We start from the raw sequence: 22,859 nt of genomic DNA on the forward strand, positions 1-22,859 counted from the left end.
AATAAAAGGCACATGACAGCCCACTTGGAGTTTGCCAAAAAGCACCTAAAGACTCTCAAACCATGAGAAACAAGATTCTCCGGTCTGATGAAACCAAGCTTCAACTCTTTGGCCTAAATGCCCAGCGTCACATCTGAAGGAAGCCTGGCACCATTCCTATGGTGAAGCATGTTGGTGGCAGCATCATGCTGTGGGGATGTTTTTCAGCGGCACGGACTGAGAGACTAGTCAGGATCAAGGGAAAGAAACTTTCTGAAAACCGCTCCAGAGTGTTCAGGACCTCAGAATGGGATGAAGGTTCACCTTCCAACAGGACAACGACTCTAAGCACACAGCCAAGACAATGCAGGCGTGGGTTTAGGAAAAGTCTCTGAATGTCCTTAAGTGGCCCAGCCAGAGGCTGGACTTCAACCTGATCAAACATCTCTTGAGAGACCTGAAAATAGCTGCGCAGTGACGCTCCCCATCCAACCTGAGAATCTGCAGAGAAGAATGGGAGAAACTCAACCAAATACAGGTGTTCCAAGCTTGTAACTACATCCCCAAGAATGCTCGATGCTGTAACCACTGTCAAAGGTTCTTTAACCAAGTACTTAGTAAAGAGTCTGAATACTTATGTTAATGTCTTATTTCTTTTTTTATTGTAAAACATTTCCAAAAATGTCTAAAACCTGTTTTTGCTTTGTCTTTATGGGATATTGTGTGTAGATTGATGAGGAAAAAACAATTGAATCAATTTTAGAATAAGGCTGTAACCTAACAAAATGTGGAAAAGGTCAAGCGGTCTGAATACTTTTCCGAAGGCACTGTATAACGGTCCGGCCAAATACACTACAGGATCAAAAGTATGTGGACACCTGCTCGTCAAACATCTCATTCCAAAATCATAGGCATGAATATGGAGTTGGTCCCCCCTTTGCTGCTATACAGCCTCCACTCTTCTGGGAAGGCTTTCCACTAGATGTTGGAACATTGTTGTGTGGACTTGCTTCCATTCAGCCATGAGCATTAGTGAAGTCGGGCGCTGATGTTGGGCAATTAGGCCTGGCTCGCAGTTTGGGTTCCAATTCATCTCAAAGGTGTTCGATGGGGTTGAGGTCAGGGCTCTGTGCAGGCCTGTCAAATTCTTCCACACTGATCTCGACAAACCATTTCTGCATGAACCTCGCTTTGTGCACGGGGGCATTGTCAAGCTGAAACAGGGAAGTAGCTTCCCCAAACTGTTACCACAAAGTTGGGAGCACAGAATCGTCTAGAATGTCATTGTATGCTGTAGTGTTACGATTTCAGATGAACCTAAGGGGCCTAGCCCGAACCATGAAAAACAGCCCCAGACCATCCTCCTCCACCAAACTTTACAGTACAGTGCATTTTGCATTAGGGCAGGTAGCGTTCTCCTGGCATCTGCCAAACCCAGATTCGTCCGTCGGACTGCCAGATTTTGAAGTGTGATTCATCACTCCAAAGAATGCGTTTCCGCTGCTCCAGATTCCAATGGCGACGAGCTTTACACCACTCCAGCCGACGCTTGGCGTTGCGCATGGTTAGTTTAGGCTTCTGTGTGGCTGCTCGGGCATGGAAATCCTTTTTATGAAGCTTCGGATGAGCAGTTCTTGTGCTTCTAGTTCCAACCGTGGAGTAATATCTAACAAGTAATCTAACAATTTCACAACCACTACCTTATATCCACAAGTGTAAAGGAATGAATAAGAATATGTATATATAAATATATGGATGAGCGATGGCCGAACGGCATAGGCAAGATGCAGTAGATGGTATAGAGTACAGTATATACATATGAGATGAGTAATGTATGTAAACATTCTATAAAGTGGCATTGTTTAAGTGACTAGTGATACATTATTACATCCAAATGTGAATTATAAAAGTAGCTAGAGATTGAGTCTATGTTGGCAGCTGTTTTAACACTGATGGCCTTGAGATAGAAGCTGTTTTTCAGTCTCGGTCCTAGCTTTGATGGACTTGTACTGACCTCGACTTCTGGATGATAGCGGGGTGAACAGGCAGTGGCCCGGGTGGTTGTTGTCCTTGATGATCTTTTTGCCTTCCTGTGGCATCAGGTGGTGTAGGTGTCCTGGAGGGCAGGTAGTTTGCCCCCGGTGATGCATTGTGCAGACCTCACTACCCTCTGGAGAGCCTTACGGTTGTGGGCAGAGCAGTTGCTGTACCAGGCCGCGATACTGCCAGACAGGATGCTCTCGATTTTGCATCTGTAAAAGTTTGAGTGTTCTTCGTGACAAGCCAAATTTCTTCAGCCTCCTGTCTGTGTGGGTGGACCATTTCTGTTTGTCCGTGATGTGTACGCAGAGGAACGTAACTTTCCACCTTCTCCACTACTGTCCTGTCGATGTGGATAGGGGGGTGCTCTTTCCTGAAGTCCACGATCATCTCCTTTGTTTTGTTGACGTTGAGTGTGAGGTTGTTTTCCTGACACCACACTCCGAGGGCCCTCACCTCCTCCCTATAGGCCGTCTCGTCGTTGTTGGTAATCAAGCAAACGTCTGCAAACTTGATGATTGAGTTGGAGGCGTGCATGGCCACACAGTCATGGGTGAACAGGGAGTACAGGAGAGGGCTGAGAACACACCCATGTGGGGCTCCTGTTTAGATGATCAGTAGGTTGTTGTTTCCTACCCTCACCACCTGGGGGCGACCCGTCAAAGTCCAGGATCCAGTTGCGCAGCGTGGGGTCGAGACCCAGGGTTTCGAGCTTAATGACGAGTTTGGGGGGTATTATGGTGTTAAATGCTGAGCTGTAGTCAATGAACAGCATTCTTACATAGGTATTCCTCTTGTCCAGATGGGTTAGGGCAGTGTGCAGTGTGGTTACGATTGCGTCGTCTGTGGACCTATTGGGGCGGTAAGCAAATTGGAGTGGGTCTAGGGTGTCAGGTAGGGTGGAGGTGATATGATCCTTGACTAGTCTCTCAAAGCACTTCATGATGACGGAAATGAGTGCTATGGGGCAATAGTAATTTAGCTTAGCTTTCTTGGGGACAGGAACAATGGTGACCCTCTTGAAGCATGTGGGAACAGCAGACTGGGATAGGGATTGATTGAATATGTCCGTAAACACGCCAGCCAGCTGGTCTGCGCATGCTCTGAGGACGCGGCTAGGGATGCCGTCTGTGCCGGCAGCCTTGTGAGGGTTAACACGTTTTAAATGTTTTACTCATGTTGGCTGCGGTAAAAGAGAGCCCGCAGGTTTTGATAGTGCGCCTTGTCGGTGGCACTGTATTGTCCTCAAAGCGAGCAATGAACTTGTTTTGTTTGTCTCGGATCAAGACATCAGTGTCCGCGACGGGACTAGTTTTCTTTTTGTAGTCCGTGATTGACTGTAGACCCTGCCACATTCGTCTCATTTCTGAACCGTTGATTTGCGACTCTACTTTGGCTCTACACTGATGCTTAGCTTGTTTGATTGCCTTGCGGAGGGAATAGCTACACTGTTTGTAAACGGTCACCTTGCCATGAATAAAAGCAATTGTTTGTGCTTTCTGTCTTGCACAAATGCTGCCATCAATGCACGGTTTCTGGTTGAAGAAGGATGTAATAGTCATTGTCCACATCACCAATGGACTTGCTAATAAACTCACTTACCGAATCAGCATATAAGTCAATGTTATTGACCAATTTGATTCCACGCGTCAAGATTGCTTCGATCACGAGGACTGGGATATGTTCCGGAGAGTAGCGTATCCCAATCCTCGTGATCGAAGCAATCTTGACGCGTGGAATCAGATTGGTCGGACCAGCGTTGAACAGACCTGAGCACGGGCGTTTCCTGTTTTACTTTCTATCTATAGGCTGGGAGCAGCAAAATGGAGTCGTGGTCAGATTTGCCGAAAGGAGGGCGAGGGAGGGCTTTGTATGCGTCGCGGAAATTAGAGTAGCAATGATTCAGGGTGTTGCCAGCCCGGGGCGCACATTTGATATGCTGATAAAATTTAGGGGGCCTTGTTTTCAGATTAGCCTTGTTAAAATCCCCAGCTACAATAAATGCAGCCTCAAAATCTGTGGTTTCCAGTTTACAGTCAAATTAAGTTATTTCGTGGCCGTCGAGGTGTCTGCTTGGTGTGTGCTAAGCTGTCATCAAGGCAAAGGGTGGCTACTTTGATAAATTTCATCTAAAATATATTTGGATTTGTTTAACACTTTCGTGGTTACTACATGATTCCACTATGTGTTATTTCATAGTTGTGATGTCTTCAGTATTGTTCTACAATGTAGAAAATAGTAAAAATAAAGAAACCTTTGAACGAGTAGGAGTTTCCAATCTTTTGACTTGTACTGTAAATCATGACATTTGCGTAGTGGCATAGAGCATTAGAGTTGAGTTGCACACATAGGAAAAACATTTTGTAGCCTTGGATTAGGAAAAATGTAGCCTTTTTATAAAAGCATGTCATGCAATTCTAAGTCTTTTTACATGACTGGCAGAATATTTTTTAATACTGCACAAATTATCGAAATGACAGGGTACTTTGACTGACATCAATAAAAACAACTTTGTCTTAAATCCATCAGTAGTCAAGGCCTAGGTGTGTGTGGACACACATTATAGGCTACAATATGAGGAGAAAGTTATAGTCCTAAAAATGCTTTCCACTTTCACTGACTCACCCAATTATCCACAGCTCACTCTCCAGTGATGTCCGATGAGTTCGTGCCAAAAGCCTATCTCTCTCTTGTTTTACTTTGTAAAACAATATTTTGAAGTTTATTACAGCATACAGATTCTAGTCTTCTCTTTTCAGCAGGTGCCATTTGCTTTCCAACCTGTGTTTTCCCTCGATTGAATTTTTAATATTGCGAAAGGCCTGATTCCAAGAACACAGGATGAGATGTTACTATCCTTTGTACAAGCACTTCCAAGAGTTAATGAACAGTGAGCCTGGTGAAATTTGGGGAGCGCATCGTCAGTAGTGTACCTTTGGTTCCTAGGGTGTTTCGGCCTTTCACACTATACACCCTCCCCAAAGGCGGCCAGCGACAGGGTGATCAATCCTACGCTTGCGTCCCATTCCCAATTAGTCATAGGAGTTGCCTTGTTGATGATAGCCAACATCCCATGGGACTATGCATGGCAGGGGCGTCCTCCTCCCTGAGTCAAGCATTGTTGACTGCATACCTCCTGGCCCTCTCACTTCGGGGCCCAGCTGGGGTCTTTCCTCTTCATCCAGAGCCACTGACTGCTGCCTTCTGCCGCCTCCGATACAGCTTTGATTGCCGAACGCTGGCTCTGGCCCTTAATTCCAAGGTCTCTAAGCAGTCTGGTTGTAGATGTTGCCACAAAACCTCTGCAGCCCACCTCCACTGGTCGGACTTCTGTGTTCCAGCCATGATGCCGTGCTTCGGCAGCTAGATCGGCATAGCGCAGATGCTTTCGCTCATAAGCCTCATCTACTGAGTCCTCCCAGGGTACTGTGAGCTCAATGATGAAGACCTTCTTGAGCGAACGGGACCAGAGCACCATGTCAGGTCTTAGGGTGGTGGTTGCGATCTCCGGAGGAAACACAAGTTGTCGGCCAATGTCAGCTAGCATTTTCCAGTCGCGGGCTGGTCTCGCTCTAATGGTGTCGAGCCGCGCTTCAGTGGTTTAGCCCCTTCGCGGACAAAGTTTGTCTGTTTTTATCTGCATGCTGTTCACTGACAGATTTGCCGCATGCTCCCGACTGTAGGCTATGCCTTATTGGGCTACACACAATCCACAGCTAGGCTATTTTTTTAAAAGAAGCAATTGATCCTCGGTGGCTAATTTATGGGCCTACTCATGGTGTAGTAGGCTATTCTGAATTATTTCATTTCTTTCTGAACAGAAAACTGTAATTCTATAACTTTGGCAAATGTATTTCAATTTATCAGGTGTGCTGCAGCTCCTCCAGAAGACTTTGCACATCTATGATTCTATAGGGAAATAAATGAATTGCAATGCTGGAGAGATGAGAGTTGCAGGCTCATGTCTATCAGAGCAGAGAAAGGGAGAGAGATCATATAAAATTTATCTCATTCTTGTTCTGTGAGATACAGGTGCACTTATCACACAGCCACTCCCAAGCATTGGTTTCAAACATAGGTTAGGTTAGTCCTGTCCGGCCCAACTTGAATCAACTCAGAATATCTGGCCCGGGCTGAAAATCTACTTTTTCACTTAGTTTTTTGGGGGGGGGGCAGGAGAATTAATGACATATTGATTGCCTTTATTATAATTTTTACATAGCAAAAAGTGGAAATTATTTTTCATGCCATGAGAGGTACCAGATCTTGCCAAATAGGTTCCGGAACAAAACAGTACGAATCGGAGAGGTGGCGGATCTGGCTCAAATTAAGCATTGGAAGTCTGAGATTTCCGAGGTCCCAGTTGTTTTGAACGCTGCATTAGTCTCCACTGCATTAGTCTCAGCCGAGCGAGGGAAAGAACAGCAGAGAGTCAGCCTCTCATGGTCCCTGCTCTCTCCTTCCTTTTCTCCAGGTGAGGCTGACTCATTTCGTAATCTTCTGCATGTAAATTCTAAATACTCCGATATGTTACGAATTACAATTCGTATTATAATTTACGAATTAGCAAAACGTATAAAATGTTACAAATTTGTAAAATGCATGATATGTTATGTATTCTAGCTAGCTGGCTAACGTTAGCTAGGCTATGGGTTAGGATTAAGGTTAGGGTTAAGTTTAGGAGTTAGGTTGAGGGGTTAAGGTTAGGTGAAGGGTTAGGGGAAGGGTTAGCTAAGTAGTTGCAAAGTAGCTAAAAAGTATTAAGTAGTTGAAAAGTGGCTAATTAGCTAAAATGATAATGTTGCCTGTAATGAGATTCGAACTCGCAACCATCTGTGTTGGTATTTTATTAGGAAAGTAGCAGCTACTCTTTCTGGGGTCCACACAAAACATGACATAATACAGAACATTAACAGACCAGAACAGCTCAACAACAGAACTAAATCAATGTAAAAAAGGCACACGTGGCCTACATATCAATACAAAATCTATCCATACCCAACTTAACATATCATACTAATCTGATTGTCCTGGATTTAAATTGACTATGTTACGTCTAGTCTATGAGACCAGGCTGGTGAGAGGGGACACAGTTTTCGCGTCTACCTCGTGCACAAATTCATGTTGTTCATATGACCAGAGAATGTGAAATATTCCTTGATATTAAAATAGACACGACAAGCTGCTAAAATAATAAAAACGCAGAGCTATCACTACACTTGTTGAGACATGAACTCACTCATAAAAACAGCAGTTATTTGCTGTATTCTTTTACAGTCTCTCGCTGGTCATGGTTTTAGAATTTATGGTATCATGTAGGATAGTATCAATCTTTGCTGTGACTGGGGGTCGTGGAAACTTCAAGCACAGTGATTTGAGCTGTCCGATTGGCCAGCGCAGTAGGCGCACTCAATTTAGCCACATATCTCTCGGTCTGCTAGGAATGCCTTTAAGATGGACCAGTTGATCGCGGCATTGTGAATTCTTTATTTTTCAGCTTCAGACCAATACCTACTTTTTACTTAAAACAGTTTTTTGTTTGTAATATTCTTCATTCATACTTCAATATATTTTCTGTAGACTCTGATGATTCTGATGATGATGGGGATGGCAACTACCTCCACCCCAGCCTGTTTGCTCCTAAGAAGAGCTCTCGCCTTGAGGAGCTGATGAAGGTAAGGACTAGTGTGTGCTCTGACTAGTGTGTACTTTACCTGGCCCAACATGACCTCTACCTTAATGCTTATTATTTTCTCTGAGCGTTTTCATCTATTGAAGATGGTCTGAGAGGTGCATTTTACTGTACACTGGGCTGAGATTATTGGATATGAGAAACCATTACTGTGAAAAGCACTTGTGAATTCTTCACTATATTGCTTTGTTCTGTTTTATTCAGACAAATAGACCGAGTTCATCTGAGGGCCTTTCTGGATCAATTATCTCCCATCTATAGAGGCTTTGCCTGTTCTTTCCAACCCACAATATGTCTATTAAATGTTCATATTACATTTTTTTATAGGGTTTAACCATTTGGTAATTGCGCCAATGGTTAGGTTTTTAATTTTCAAAAGCCCATATACTTCTGAATTAATAGCACATTATTGTTAAGTTGTTCTATTCGATGGTACAATTTGGCCTGAGTTCAAAGCATCTCACTTCAAAGTGCTTTAGACCTGAATATCAAGAGAATGCCATCTTTCCTTTAGAACTGTGAAGTCTGTTCATTGAAAGGGTTTTGATAACTCATATGCCAACTCTTTTTGATTACACCAGATTGCACACCATAAGGCTGGAGACACCATTATAAATCAACAGTATGTTTATAAATTATTCAAAGGCCACACTAGTAAATGACTTGCGATAAGTAGGTTATACCACATAACATAGAGAAATATAGCATAAATAAACTGTTTCTCTGCCTTGACTTGTTGCCCTCACATAAGCTAGAGGTGTCTCACAGTTTCACAACTCTATATCTTCCCATTGTTGAGGCTAATAAAATAGCTGCTGATTGTTGTTATAAGCCTTCTAACCAGATCTATTTGTGTTGTAGCCTCTCCAAGTCATGGACCCAGACCATCCACTGGCAGCGCTGGTCCGGAAAGCCCGACAGGAACAGAACGGAGCTGCCGCTGCAGCTGCCTCCGCCATGGCAACCAAGCCAGAGGAAGTACCCGCAGAGCCGGCTGTGCCTGCCACACCGGCAGAGTACGCAGCTGACCGTGAGTACAGTTTCTCATCTATGAGAGTCGAACTGGGCAACTGTGAAATCCAATACCTGAGGAGTATTCATATTGGCTCCGAGGGAGCCTCTTCATCTCAGTTTAGTCCTGGTCCACTTCATTTCTCTTCCCATTTTCTTTTTCATTTCCCTTTCGACAAGAGCTCCGTCTGACAGGCAGAGTGGCACTCAATTGTCTAGTATTGATCACGGAACCCCTGGAGGCGAGAAGAATGGTCCACTTGTTAGAATTCTCTTTGTTTGAGAGGGATATTGGTGTTCATATCAGATTATAATGTCTTTTAGGGGAAAGGTACATTGAATCAACAAAATATTGATCAGGCATGTTCCCACTGGCAAATCTTCAGTTATTCATGTCACAAATTGTGTTCACAAATTGCTGAGATCAACATAAAGTACCTAGATCAAATATGCCCAGTTTTTCTGATAGAGATTCTGGGCTGTACTTGAGATTGAGATGAACTGGCAGCAGTGTTGGATTGTGATGATTGATGATGTGGAGTGTGGCCAGAGGGGCTGGAGCTGTGGAGGGTACCCTGCAGCTCATCGTGGAAAGCTCATTAACATGGTCTCCTGTAGGCCCATGACTCATTACACTGCTGAAATGTCCTCTACCAGGAGTTCAATAGTAGAACGCCCTTCATCACTAGAGCAGTGCAATGTTGATCAACCTGAGAAATTCAGCTTGGTCAATACTTTTCCTTGAGGACTGGTCAGCATAGACTGTATCGAGAAGCGATTTTCACCACTTGTCCTTGGGGGATTGTGAGTACATAACGGTTCTTAACACTTTTCAAAGTCTCAGAGAAGGTATTTTTCACTCATTTCTTATCCTTGAAGTGCCCTGTTCATTTTCGGAGCTGCAGTGATGTGTTGTTTTGGATGTGCTGACAAACTTAATTTTCCTCGCTTTTCATTGACTGCAGTGTTTGCTTTGTGCTGAACGCCGGTGGACTGAATCCAAAGCTGTTTGTCTGGCCGCCCCACAGATGTGTTTGCTCCCTCTAAATGCAGACATAATTTCCACTTATTTTCCTGCTCTCTTCTGGCCGCCCACCCAACCATTTCTCCACCCTAGTGCTACAGGCAAATGGGTCCTCTCTCGCTTGACCCAAACCCTTGAAGACATCCACTGTTATTCAGCTCAGACACTCTTCATCCTAAGCAACATACACAGGAACACTCTAACTTTAGCTCAGTGCTCACTGCAGAACAGTACTTTTGCTCAAGCAAATCTAGGGAAAAATTGCATCATCACATAATCACTTGTCTTGCAGGGCCATCCTTCGAAAGGGTGTCCGAGGCTACAAAATCACCATTTCATTTCTTGCTTAAATCTTAGCCAGTTTCTCTCTGTTGTCTGCATTAATTGTAAGTGATGGATGTTGAAGGTGCTGGGTGTGATATGGGGTGCCAGGCTACCCTATTTGTCCTTGAGAGATGTTCCTCGCAATTTGGCTGGTTGTATTTTCTAGGGTCAACCCCGTCTCCCCTCTTTTTGCCTGAACTGGAAACTGAGAAATTGTCCTGGTGCTTGGAAGAGACAGCTCAAGCTGATTGTACTGATTTGTCTTAATTAACATGACTTGAAGAGCTCCACTGGCTTCATGAGGTGGGAAAGAGAGGGAGGGAGAGCGGTGCTCTGCTTAACACTCCCGACTTTGACACCACTGCCGCCGCCACCACAGCATCACACAACAGTACAGACATGGATTTTTAATGTGCTGGCTTATGGTGACAAGATAATCATTTTTGAAAGATTTTGCTCCCATAGATCCGACTTAGATTTCTGTGTATGGCGCCAGTTCTCTGGGAGAATCTCTGTAAAACAGACTGGAGATGATCAAAGGCACCAAAGGAATAGACTGCTCAATGTGATCCTCCAGTATCTGCCAATGAGGCAGGTATTGAATGAGAATTAGGCAAGAGGAGTTAAGACTGTGTAACAGTTTTGGGCGGTTCTCAACTACCCATACTCCATAAGCGCTCAGCTTTGGAGCTCATTTTAAGTTTGTTTAACTTTGGTAGCGCTTGAAGGTAGGTTGGGCCTAGTTCCTTTAACCTTGAGTGTTTCGTGGTGTCATCTGATTGACCTGACACTTACTTATTCCCTTCCATTCTGCTGGTCTATGGATTGTCTGTTGCAATATTGGAACATTCTACATTCTAATACAATCATCAGGGGCCATTTAGATGATTTGACAACATTCCCTAGAAATTTCAAGAAGCTGTCAAGAATGCACTATGAAGACTAGGCTTTTCTTTCTTAAATCAAATCTAATTGCATTGGTCACATGTTTTGTAAACAACAGGTGTTGACGAACAGTGAAATGCTTACTTACTGGCCGTTCCCAACAATGCAGAGAGAAAGAAAATAGAAAAGTAAAAACACACAATAATAAATACACAATGAGTAACGATAACTTGGCTCTATACATTGAGTACCAGAGAAGGGTTTATGACTTGGGTGGCTGGAGTATTTAAAACATTTTGGGGGCTTCCTTTGACACTCCCTGATATAGAGGTCCTGGTTGGCAGGGAGCTCAGCCCCAGTGATGTACTGGGCTGTATGCGCTACTCTCTGTAGCACCTTGCGGTCAGATGCCAAGCAGTTGCCATACCAAGCGGTGATGCAACCGGTCAGGATGATCTCAATGGTGCAGCAGTAGAACTTTTTGCACCAAATCTTTTCAGCCTCCTGAGGGGGAAGAGGAGTTGTGCCCTCTTCACGACTGTGTTGATGTGTGTGGAGCATGATAGATCCTTAGTGATGTGGAACAGGGATTACAGGAGGGGACTAAACACGCACCCCTGAGGGGTCCCCGTGTTGAAGGTCAGTGTGTCGTATGTGTTGTTGCCTACCATCACCACATGGGGCGGCCCTTCAAGAAGTCCAGGGTCCAGTTGCAGAGGGAGGCGTTCAGTCCCAGAGTCCTTAGGCAAGTGATGAGCCTGAAGGGCACTATGGTGTAGTCACCTCCATGTTTTTAGTGCACGCTTGAGTGCTATGCCGGTAATACTGGAAATCCCAGTAACATATTCCAGTCTTTGTTAGCAAAACAGTCCTGTAGCTTAGCATCCGCGAGGGAAAGCTTTGTATCCATTTCTATGCGTGGTCTAAAGTTGATCTAGAGTGTTTTATTAATTATTTTCTCTAGTTGCACAGGTGACATGCTCTTAGAAATGAGCTAAGAGTGATTTCAGTTTCCCTGCATTTAAAGCGCCACCGCTGGATGAGCATTTTCTTATTTGCTTATGGCCCTAAATAGCTTGTTGAGTGTGGTCTTAGCGCCAGTATCGGTATGTGGTGGTAAATAGACAGCTACTGTATGAAAAATATTGATTTAAAAACTATTTTGTAAATAGTATGGTCTACAGCTTACCAAGAGGTATTCTAACTCAGGCGAGCAGAACCTCAAGATGTCCTTAATAATAAAGATTGCGCACCAGCTGTTGTTGACAAAGAGACACACACCTCTCCCCTTGAGCTTACCCAAGCTTCCGTTCTGTCCTACCGATGCATAGAAAAACAGCTAGACGTAAATGATCCATGTCCTTGTTCAGCCACGACTCCAAGAAACACAGGATATTACAGTTCTTCAGGTCCCGCTGATAGGAGAGTCTTGAACAGAGCTCTTCCAGTTTGTTCTCCAGTGATTGTAGAATGGAGGGTACAGGCGGTTTATTCACTTGTCACGTAGTTTCATCAGGGTGCCCGCGCTTATGCCGCATCTTTCTTCTCTGAGTCTGGGTGACTAAGGCCTGGTCTGGGGTGAGCAGTATGTCCTGCACCTCCATCTCGTTGAACTAGAAATATTCATCCAAATCGAGGTTAGTGATTGCTGTTCTGATGGCCAGAAGCTCCTTTCAGTCACAGGAAACGATGGCGGAAACATTATGGACAAAAAAAGTTACGACCAGCACAGAAAAACACACAAAATAGCACAACTGGTCAGGAGCCCATAAAACGGCAGCTTTCCAATCCAGTGCCATTCCTGTTGGGTGACATGCGTCCCCATCTGTCTTGACCTCCGAGGCCCGATGAGGCAATGCGGCCTAGTTTTAACAGTCCACAGACAAGCATCTCACAATACACTGTACTGTACATCCATCCACAATGACTCACCAACACTCCTCTGCTGAAGCAGTTTGTCTGTCAGTTTCACCCACCCCACTTTAAACAATTGCTACCAGTGAATGTTTTTCCTGATCAACAAGCTGTTACCCTGCAGGTTATGAATCGTTATGCATTCAGTAAGTGGGCTTTTTTATTAATCAGCAGATGTTCGCAGGCCGACTTTCTGTTTTGCACACTTTTTCATTCCCACTTTTAGTTTTTCCCAAGAGAGCAACACAGAGATGGAATTCAAGTTATTCTAATCTATCGCTCCCTGTCTGGTTTGGATTGCAATCCCAGGTTCAGTGCTGTAAGCATCTCACCAGACACAAACTGGCCTGATGGGTATTGATTGGAGACTGTTCTTGAACCTCAACACTACTCGTGGCGCTGTGCTCAAGAGGCTGCCCATGAAAATGATTGATTACTATTTGGAGTGGTTGGGGAAGGAGCAGCACTTTGTCTGCTAAAGTATATGGTTTGGAGAGAAAATACTTTTGAGTCAGAAACACAAGGCTGTAAGGCTGAGGTGGTGGGATCCTGAGGAGCTCTCTTGGCTCTGTGTGGTGTTAAGGTTAGGGGTCAGAGAGAGGCCAGTGGAGGATGATGGATGGATGGATGGATGTGCTGTGACTGTGCTTTCAGAACAGCAGCTCCGTAGCTTAATCCTGCTGTCAAATAACACTCTAGCACCTACAGTTGAAGTCGAAGTTTACATACACTTAGGTCGGAGTCATTAAAACTTGTTTTTCAACCACTCCAAAAATGTCTTGTTAACAAACTGTAGTTTTTGCAAGTTGGTTAGGACATCTACTTTATGCATGACACAAGTAATGTTTTAAACAATTGTTTACAGACAGATTATTCCACTTATAATTCACTGTATTACAATTCCAGTGGGTCAGAAGTTTACATACACTAAGTTGACTGTGCCTTTTAAACAGCTGGGAAAATTCCAGAAAATGATGTCATGGCTTTAGAAGCTTTTGATAGGCTAATTGACATTATTTCAGTCAAATGGAGGTGTGCCTGTTGATGTATTCCAATACCTACCTTCAAACTCAGTGCCTCTTTACTTGACATCTTGGGAAAATCATAAGAAATCAGCCAATACCTCAGAAAAAAAAATGTAGACCTCCACAAGTCTGGTTCATCCTTGAATGAATTTCCAAACGCCTGAAGGTTCCACTTTCATCTGTATAAACAATAGTATGCAAGTATAAACACCATGGGAACACACTGTCGTCATACCACTCAGGAAGGAGACGCGGTCTGTCTCCTAGAGATGAATGTACTTTGGTGCAAAAAGTGCAAATCAATCCCAGAACAACAGCAAAGGACCTCGTGAAGATGCTGGAGGAAACTTGTACAAAGGTATCTGTATCCATAGTAAAACGTGTCCTATATCGACATAACCTGAAAGGTCACCCAGCACTGCTCCAAAAACGCCATAAAAAAGCCAGACTACGGTTTGCAACTGCACATGGCAACAAAGATCGTACTTTTTGGAGAAATGTCCTCTGGTCTGATGAAACAAAAAAGGGCCATAATATCTATTAAGACCATCGTTATGTTTGGAGGAAAAAAGGGGAAGGCTTGCATGCCGAAGGACACCATCCCAACCATGAAGCACGGGGGTGGCAGCATCACCTTGTGGGGGTGCTTTGCTGCTTGAGGGACTGGTGCACTTCACAAAATAGATGGCGTCATGAGGTAGGAAAATTATGTGGATATATTGAAGCAACATTTTCAAACATCAGTCAAGAAGTTAAAGCTTGGTCGCAAATGGGTCTTTCAAATGGACAATGACCACAAGCATACTTCCAAAGTTGTGGCAAAATGGCTTAAGGACAACGAAGTCAAGATATTGGAGTGGCCAACACAAAGCCCTGAACTCAATCCTATAAAAAAATTGTGGGCAGAACTGAAAATGTGTGTGAAAGCAAGGAGGCCTACAAACTTGACTCAGTTACACCAGCTCTGTCAGGAGGAATGGGCCAACATTCAGCCATCTTATTGTGGGAAGCTTGTGGAAGGGTACCCGAAACGTTTGACCCAAGTTAAACAATTTAAAGGCAATGCTACCAATGCTACCAAATACTAATTGAGTGTATGTAAACTTCTGACCCACTGGGAATGTGATGAAAGAAATAAAAGCTTAAATAAATAATTCTCTCTATTATTATTCTGACATTTCACATTCTTAAAACAAAGTGGTGATCCTAACTGACCTAAGACAGGGAATATTTACTAAGATTAAATGTCAGGAATTGTGAAAAACTGAGTTTAAATGTATTTGGCTAAGGTGTATGTAAACTTCTGACTTCAACTGTAACTGAGCAGCATGGACATGGTCCTCTTCAGTCCTCCTTCTCTGTCGTTGTCTCTCTCTTTGTCTCTCTTTTCTTCCTTTCCTACGTTTTGTATTTTCATCTCATTCTTGTATATAACAATAGAAAAGATTAGCATCTGTCAATGAATCCTAACCATTGACTCGGCATCAAGAGGGATGGAGCAAATAAATATAAACCATGTGAATGATGGCTCTCCTATAGGTTTCCAGCCTTGTGCATATTGGATGGGTCTTCATAACAGTCGACCAGAGCGGTGACTAATGAGTTAATATCATCCAGTTTTCCCTTTGACAAGACAAGCCTCTCTTCTCTCTCCATTGCTTCCTCTTCCTCCCTCCTTCCCACCATCCTTTCTCCTTCCCATTTTCTGTCCCTCTCCATCCTGTACGCTCCATCAGGGAGGGAAACCACTGCCACAGTAGAAGACCCTGTTGAGTATATAATGCACATATCAGCAGGCTCAGACACACGCTCACAGACACACAGCTGTATGCTGAACCGGAAGCCCTCATCCTCCCAACTCCCACAATTTTGCTTTTAGTATTTAGTATTTATTAGGATCCCCATTAGCTGCTGCCAAAGCTTCCTGGGGTCCAAACAGGAATAAACCTATTACGTCACAACAACCTACATCATAAATAAAACAATACATCATACAAGATGTTATTAAATTATTATTATTATTAAAACAAAGACCATATAAAATGTACAATACTGCAATGTGTGATTGTTTGTGTGTGTGCGTCCATGTCTCCACAGTCCACGTTGTGCCGTGAGGTGTTGTTTTATCAGTTTTAATCTGATTTTACTGCTCGCTTGAGGTACTTGATGTGGAAGAGTTCCATGTAGTCATGGCTCTATGAAGTACTGTGCGTTATTCGAGCTTGATGATGAGTTGGTTATTTGAATCAGCTGTGTAGTGCTAGGGCAAAAACCAAAACGTGCACCCAGGGGAAACCCAGCATTAAAGAACACCCTCTGTGGAAACTTTCCATCCACAATTTGGCACAGGGTGTAAAGCCATAACACATTTTTTAGCAGTAAACTATGATCAATAATGTCAAGCTGCACTTTTTAGTCAAATAAAACAGCTCCCACAATCATCGTATTATCAATTTCTTTCAGCCAAACATTCGTCAGTGCCGTACATGTTGAGTGCCCTTCCTTATAAGCATGCTGAAAGTTAGTTGTTCATTTGTTTACTGTGAAATAGCATTGTTCCTGGTCAAACACAATTTTTTCCAAAAGTTTCCAAAGGGTTGGTAACAGGCTGATTGGTTGGCTGTTTGAACCAGTAAAAAGTGCTTTGCTATTCTTGGGTTATTTCTCCAGGCCTGGGAGTGCCCACTTTCCTGTAGGCTTAGATTGAAGGGATATAGTCCGCTACCAACATCAGTCATTTTCCCTCCCAAGTTGTCATTACCAGGTGGTTTGTCATTGTTGATAGTCAACAATATTTTTTTCACCTCTTCCACACTCACTTTGGTGAATAAAAAATGACAATGCTTGTCTTTCATAATTTGGTCAGTTATGCATGGATATGGTTCAGAGTTTTTTTTTCTTGCCATGTCATGCCTAAGTTTGCTAATCTTGCAAATGAAAAACTCATTAAAGTAGTTGCCAATATCAGAGGGTTTTGTGATGAATGAGCCATCTGATTTAATGAAGGATTGTGCTGAATTTGCTTTTTTGCCCAAAATGGAATTTAAGGTGATTTATTATTCTGATGGCTGCAGTATCAAACAGAATGTGAAAACTCAACTTAATACAGTTACAGTCGATCTCGTCATGGTTGTGATTCTGACAGTCAATAAATAAGTCTTAGTGAGGGGACCATTTTAGATGAAGGTGCCATTTTGAGCGACCTCGCATTGATCACCACACCCACAAATCATGACAAACACCCCTCTCCCCCCTTTTGCTGCTGCTGATAACTGTTTTGAGTGCAAATTTGCCAGCTCAAGGTTGTCAGAACAAACCTGGCTAGAACCTCCTAGGATCAATTATTACACCTAAAAATAGCAAATTGTCATTGCAAACACAGTCAGTTTGACACTTACACAACTAGCATTTCCCAATAACCTACCCACAGTAACAGTATGAGCCAAACTTTGACTTGCACCAGGGAACCCTTTGACTTGCACCAGGGAACCCTTTGACTTGCACCAGGGAACCCTTTGACTTGCACCAGGGAACCCTTTGACTTGCACCAGGGAACCCTTTGACTTGCACCAGGGAACCCTTTGACTTGCACCAGGGAACCCTTTGACTTGCACCAGGGAACCCTTTGACTTGCACCAGGGAACCCTTTGACTTGCACCAGGGAACCCTTTGACTTGCACCAGGGAACCCTTTGACTTGCACCAGGGAACCCTTTGACTTGCACCAGGGAACCCTTTGACTTGCAGTTTGAGTCAGTCAACCTTTTATATAGCCTATTTTCTTGTTTCTTTCTTCCCCTTTGAAAATATAATCTGAACACTTATGCGTGAATCTGTCAGTTTTATTCATAACCTGTGTTGATCCCGGTCGGTATGCCAGTATGATTTCTTATTCCTGCTGTAAATGACTTTCTCTGAGCTGCTGATATGCTTGATTGAGTCTGAAATGGGAAGTGGGATTGTAATGATAGGCTTTGGAAATGAGTCTTTGCAAATAGTTTTTGATATCTGCTTTTAAACGTATTATGATTTCCAACAAGCTGATCCTAATTATTCTTGTTGGGCCAGAAGAAAAGATTGTTCCCCTTGTTTCCCCATCCTCAACTGAAAAAGTACATGTAATTAATTGGACAGCAATCAGGAAGAGATTATTAAACATTTTAATTTCTATCAGTGTGGAGTTGAGCGAGCAGTCCTCTGTGAGCGAGGCTAAGATCCTATTAGAAATGAGGTCAGACCCAAATGTGTGTATGTGTGTATATATATATATATGTTACCCCGCTCAGCACTGCAGCACACCCACACACTCTAACACAATAAGCAGGCCTGTCCCATCCAGTGCTGACTTACAGGTCTGCTTGTTAACAGGGGAGACACGCAAAAACACATGCAATTGAAGTATTGGCATGAATTCCTTTTTGAGCCGTGAGCTATTTTGAGATGTTATCATCACCTCTCTCTCTCTGACCTCTCCACAGCTGACATGGCAGCGCTGTATTATGGGTACTGCATGCTATCTGATGGGACCTACTGCCTGGCTCCGCCTCCCCCAGGGATAGATGCCAACGCTTACTACAGCTCCCTACCCTCTGGTAGCATGCTGGCTGCGCCCTCTTACTCTGGAGCCCCGCCCCCTCCAGGGACCACGCCCCCTCCACCTCCTGAGCCAACCACACGGTTCATCTACACGGCACCTCCGACTACATTTCCCATTATCCCACCGCCAACTACAGTTCCCAGCCAGGTCCCAGTCCGCCTCTCAACTCCTCCTGCTCCTGTTGTACCTGCTGCTGTCATACCAGAGACCAGGTGTGGACAGTTATTGGATGTTTTTTTTCTTGATCATTATACTACCTATTTTTCCCCCACATAATGTGATGCATTGCTAAGCAAGTTTCTTGCCTCTTTCTCTCTCTCTCCGTCTTTGCTTATCTTTCTCTCTTAAATCAGTTCGCGGCCCCCTGCTCAAGTTGCTGTGGCAGCGCCAGCCATCATTCCCCCACCCCCTGACATCCAACCGGTTATTGACAAGCTGGCTGAGTACGTAGCCAGGAACGGTGTCAAGTTTGAGACCAGTGTCCGCGTCAAGAATGACCCGAGGTGAGCAGAAACGGACACTGCTCTTCTCCTCACTGAATAAAGGTGAACGGCTCACAATGCACTATTTGTTTAATGTAATGGTTGTACATCTTATGTGTGTTTCTATCTTCAACAAAGGTTTGACTTTCTTCAGTCCTGGAACCAGTACAACACCTATTATGAGTTCAAGAAGCATTACTTCATGAAGAAAGAGGGAATCAGCCTGCCTGAGGTATTATTGTCCTCTGCTTCCCTTTTCCCTCTCTCTGATCAGTGTGCATTTAATACCATTTTGCTTGAATTAATTATATACCCTCTGTGGATGTGATGGATCTTAAGTCAATATTGCCTTTCATTCACTGAAATTCTCTCCAGGTTACTTTTTAAAAGGCTCTAAAGCATTGGAAGGCCTTGGCTCTTAGGCTTTCATGCTTGAGATCAGAGATCATCAATTGTGTGTGCTGTCCAGATATCAAAGGGCCTGCCTGCCTGCTCTTGACTTGCTGTTTGAAAGGTTTGTTTTGCTTACCAGGTTCAAATCAAATCAAAGTTTATTTGTCACATGTGCCGAATACAACAGGTATTCACCTTACAGTGAAATGCTTACTTACAGGCTCTAACCAATAGTGCAAAAAAGTATTAGGTGAACAATAGATAAGTGAAGAAATAAAAACAACTGTAAAAAGACAGTGAAAAACAGTAGCGAGGCTATAAATGTAGTGAGGCTACATATAGACACCGGTTAGTCAGGCTGATTGAGGTAGTATGTAGATATGCTTAAAGTGACTATGCATATACGATGAACAGAGAGTAGCAGTAGTGTAAAGAGGGGCTGGCGGGTGCCTTTTGGTGTGGTTTTCTCAATGAATGGCACCTGCCTGTTCAGCTCCTTGATTTAGCCCCCGGGGCGCAGCTCTACCCTCTTCAACACCCCGTCTCTCTCTTTCTCTCACAATTTTTCTGTCTCTCTCTCTTATCTGATTTTAGTGAGAGGACATTGGTTTTTAAGTATAACAAACCTAACTCTGTGAATTAACCCTGGACCAAGCAAAGCATTTAACCATGCAGCCGTGCTTTGTTTTCTTGCTCAGTTCCCCGGTTTTATCACACAACAAATGGATGTCAGGTACTTCTCCATTATTCAACAGAGATGTATTTTATACCTTCCCCTGGGGTGTCGGCCGACAGACTCTCACGAATCTAGCCACGACCCAACACATTAACAGTGCTGCGATACGTGTATAATGTATTAAAAGCTACTTGAAACTCAGTCAACATTTTACATGGCTCATCTCTTGGTAGACATGTGTTCAATTGCGTGACATTTGAATGCCTTTATGAAGAGAATACTGTTTATTTGTGTTTGGTAATTATTGGAAAAGTGGTTGGCTGGTAATTCTTAATGGGCTCAGGTGGGAGGCAGACGTACTTTGTAAAGATATTCTAAAACAGAAGATATCAAGGGTGAGCAGTAACAGACAGAGAAACAATGTATTCATCTATTTGCTGGCTAAGTGCTAAGTGGTTTGTTTGTACCCCAGGTATGAACGATTGCTCGAGCTGATAACATTACAGTAAACAAATTAGCAAACTTTAAAGGCAGGGGAATGATATAAAAAATGTGACTCTGTGCCTTTCAAACTTTGATTTTAAACCACCCAGGCTTTTGGAATGATTGGTCTTCGCCACCTGGTTAAATTAATTTGCTGATCCCAGCCCGTTCCCCGCACAGGATTGAACGTAGATGAAATTGCCTTAAAAGTGTCTCACTGCGCAGGTTGTTAACCTGTGTCAGATTCAATCTTGGCCTTAGTCTTTAACGAGGATGTTGAGGGTATTTACTCCTTGGTTCTCTGTGTACTCTGGGTGAGTTTGTGTAAAAACGGCTAGCTGGTCTGGTTGGTCAGTTGGATATGCCCACACCCATTACAGTGCTTTTGGAAAGTATTCAAATGCCTTGACTTTTTCAACATTTTGTTACGTTCCAGCCTTATTCTAAAATTGATTAAACAAAAAAAAATCCTCATCAATCCTCATCAAACTACACACAATATCCATAATGACAAAGCCAAAACAGTTTTTACATTTTTTGGCAAATTTATATTTGAAAAAGAAGTCTGGGCTCTGGCTGGGCCACGCAAGGACATTCAGAGACTTGTCCCGAAGCCACTCCTTCATTGTTGTGTGCTTAGAGTTGTTGTCCTGTTGGAAGGTGAATCTTCACCCCAGTCTGGTGACTAGCGGGGTCTCTCAGGGGTAGTGTCTCTGGAGTAGCCAGGCCAGCTAGGGGAGTATCGACTGTGGTGGCGTGACAGTGAGGATGGCTCTAGCTCGGTTGCCTAGAGCGGTGACGATCAGGAGAGTAGCGCCGGTGACTCAGGCCGGGAGGGCCTGGAGTACGCCCTCCTGAGCATGACGCAGGTTCTCATATTTTCTCTGCAACTCCCTACTGGAGAGGGTGTGGTCATAGACGGGCCTGTAGCAGGGCTGGTAATCTCTTAAATGAGAGAGGTGTGTAGGGCCTCACAGCTCCTCTTCCTCAGGTTCATGACGACTGAGGTGGGTTGTGACAGGCATCTCTTGGCAAGACGCACAGATTCTTTTTGGGGCACCTCAACTATAGCAGGTCAGAATCCGGCGATACGAAAGACAGTGTAAAAACTGCAAGCTGGAGCTGGTCTGAGTGGTCGGAATGCCCTCACCCGCTATATACTTAAAATCTAATTACATTTTGTTGGTCACATTCACATATTTAGCAGATGTTATTGCGGGTGTAGCGAAATGCTGATTGGTTTGGTTCTGCCCACTATAGTGCTGTCTGGTTAGAACATGATGTTGAGACCCATCACTACTCTGGATGCTCACCACCACACAGACACAGCTGTTACCATTTGAAAATGTTTTATATGATTGTGTGGTTATATTTGCTGGACGCACACACCTCAGTAAGGAACAGCATATCAAAAGTCTGTCGGCAGCACAACACTTTGCTTCTTCTCAAGATGGATGATGGCGCGCACTAACTAAAGGTTAGTCAAGGCAGGTGGTATCCTGCAGCACATACAATCGCCCTGATTGGTTGGATGAACAGAGGTGTGAACTGTACTCTCTCTTTCTAACTCACATTTATCTTCTCTGTACCCGCTGTGCTGCTCATATGAGACAAAGACGGTGTGGAAAATAGAAGAACAGTGGATAGGATAGAGAGTGGAACAATGACAAATTACTGAACGAAGCACAAAGAAACAGTGGTGAAAGGGAGACGATGGCAGGGGTGCTACAAGTTGAATTGGGGGAAATGCTATGCGAGTTCCTGCAGAGTAGTTCTGTCTCTGTCAGCAGCGTCTGTTTTTATTTGGCGACTGCGGCTGTGATTTCTCTTTCAGGGGAGCAGGGGGATCTCTGCTCTCTGGCCTCAGTGGTGTTCTGCTCCCCTGGCTGACTCTCCCACCAGGCTGTCCCTGGCTCTGCAGCAAAATCTGGACAATTTGTTTAATTCATCCAGTGTCTCCAGCTCAATTAGGAGCCGTGTCAACAGAGATTAAATTATTCAGTCTGGCTGTGGCTGGCCTGGCTTGCTTGGTTATATCCATGGCCACTTTGGCCCCGGTTATGTACTGTCTCTCTGCTTAAGGTACCTCTTTAAACCCTGCAGTGCACTTGAACTGTCTGATGTATCAGAGCTTAGAATGTACCTCAGGTATTCACACTCATCCTCGGTTTAGATTTATATCGATGAATATGGTTTCATCTCATCCAGGTAGTTTTTATGTGTTGGTCTATGTTCATTGACCGTTTTATCATAAGCCACCATTTATTTTGATGATATGTTTCCACCAGAATCATCTCCTCTACGTTTTACGTTGTGCTCTATCTTCAATCACACC

The 22,859-nt window shown here is 43.8% G+C and overlaps 1 protein-coding gene across 8 annotated transcripts in view; it reads left to right on the forward strand.

Annotated features, from left to right (window-relative positions):
- The window catches only part of LOC109868109 (splicing factor, suppressor of white-apricot homolog), a 155,356-nt gene that overhangs the window by 20,713 nt on the left and 111,784 nt on the right, over positions 1-22,859 (forward strand). For all 8 annotated transcript variants that reach the window (XR_004204958.1, XR_004204959.1, XM_020457548.2 and 5 more), the window contains exons 6-10: positions 7,600-7,694; positions 8,573-8,741; positions 18,372-18,702; positions 18,844-18,993; positions 19,111-19,204. Coding sequence is in view for 6 of the 8 variants with exons in the window: in XM_020457548.2 (XP_020313137.1) it covers positions 7,600-7,694; positions 8,573-8,741; positions 18,372-18,702; positions 18,844-18,993; positions 19,111-19,204 (839 nt within the window). In the remaining 2 variants the exon portion in view is untranslated. The remainder of the gene's footprint in view (positions 1-7,599; positions 7,695-8,572; positions 8,742-18,371; positions 18,703-18,843; positions 18,994-19,110; positions 19,205-22,859) is intronic.

Source organism: Oncorhynchus kisutch, linkage group LG23, assembly GCF_002021735.2.
Source record: "Oncorhynchus kisutch isolate 150728-3 linkage group LG23, Okis_V2, whole genome shotgun sequence".
In the NCBI taxonomy this organism is placed as follows: domain Eukaryota; kingdom Metazoa; phylum Chordata; class Actinopteri; order Salmoniformes; family Salmonidae; genus Oncorhynchus; species Oncorhynchus kisutch.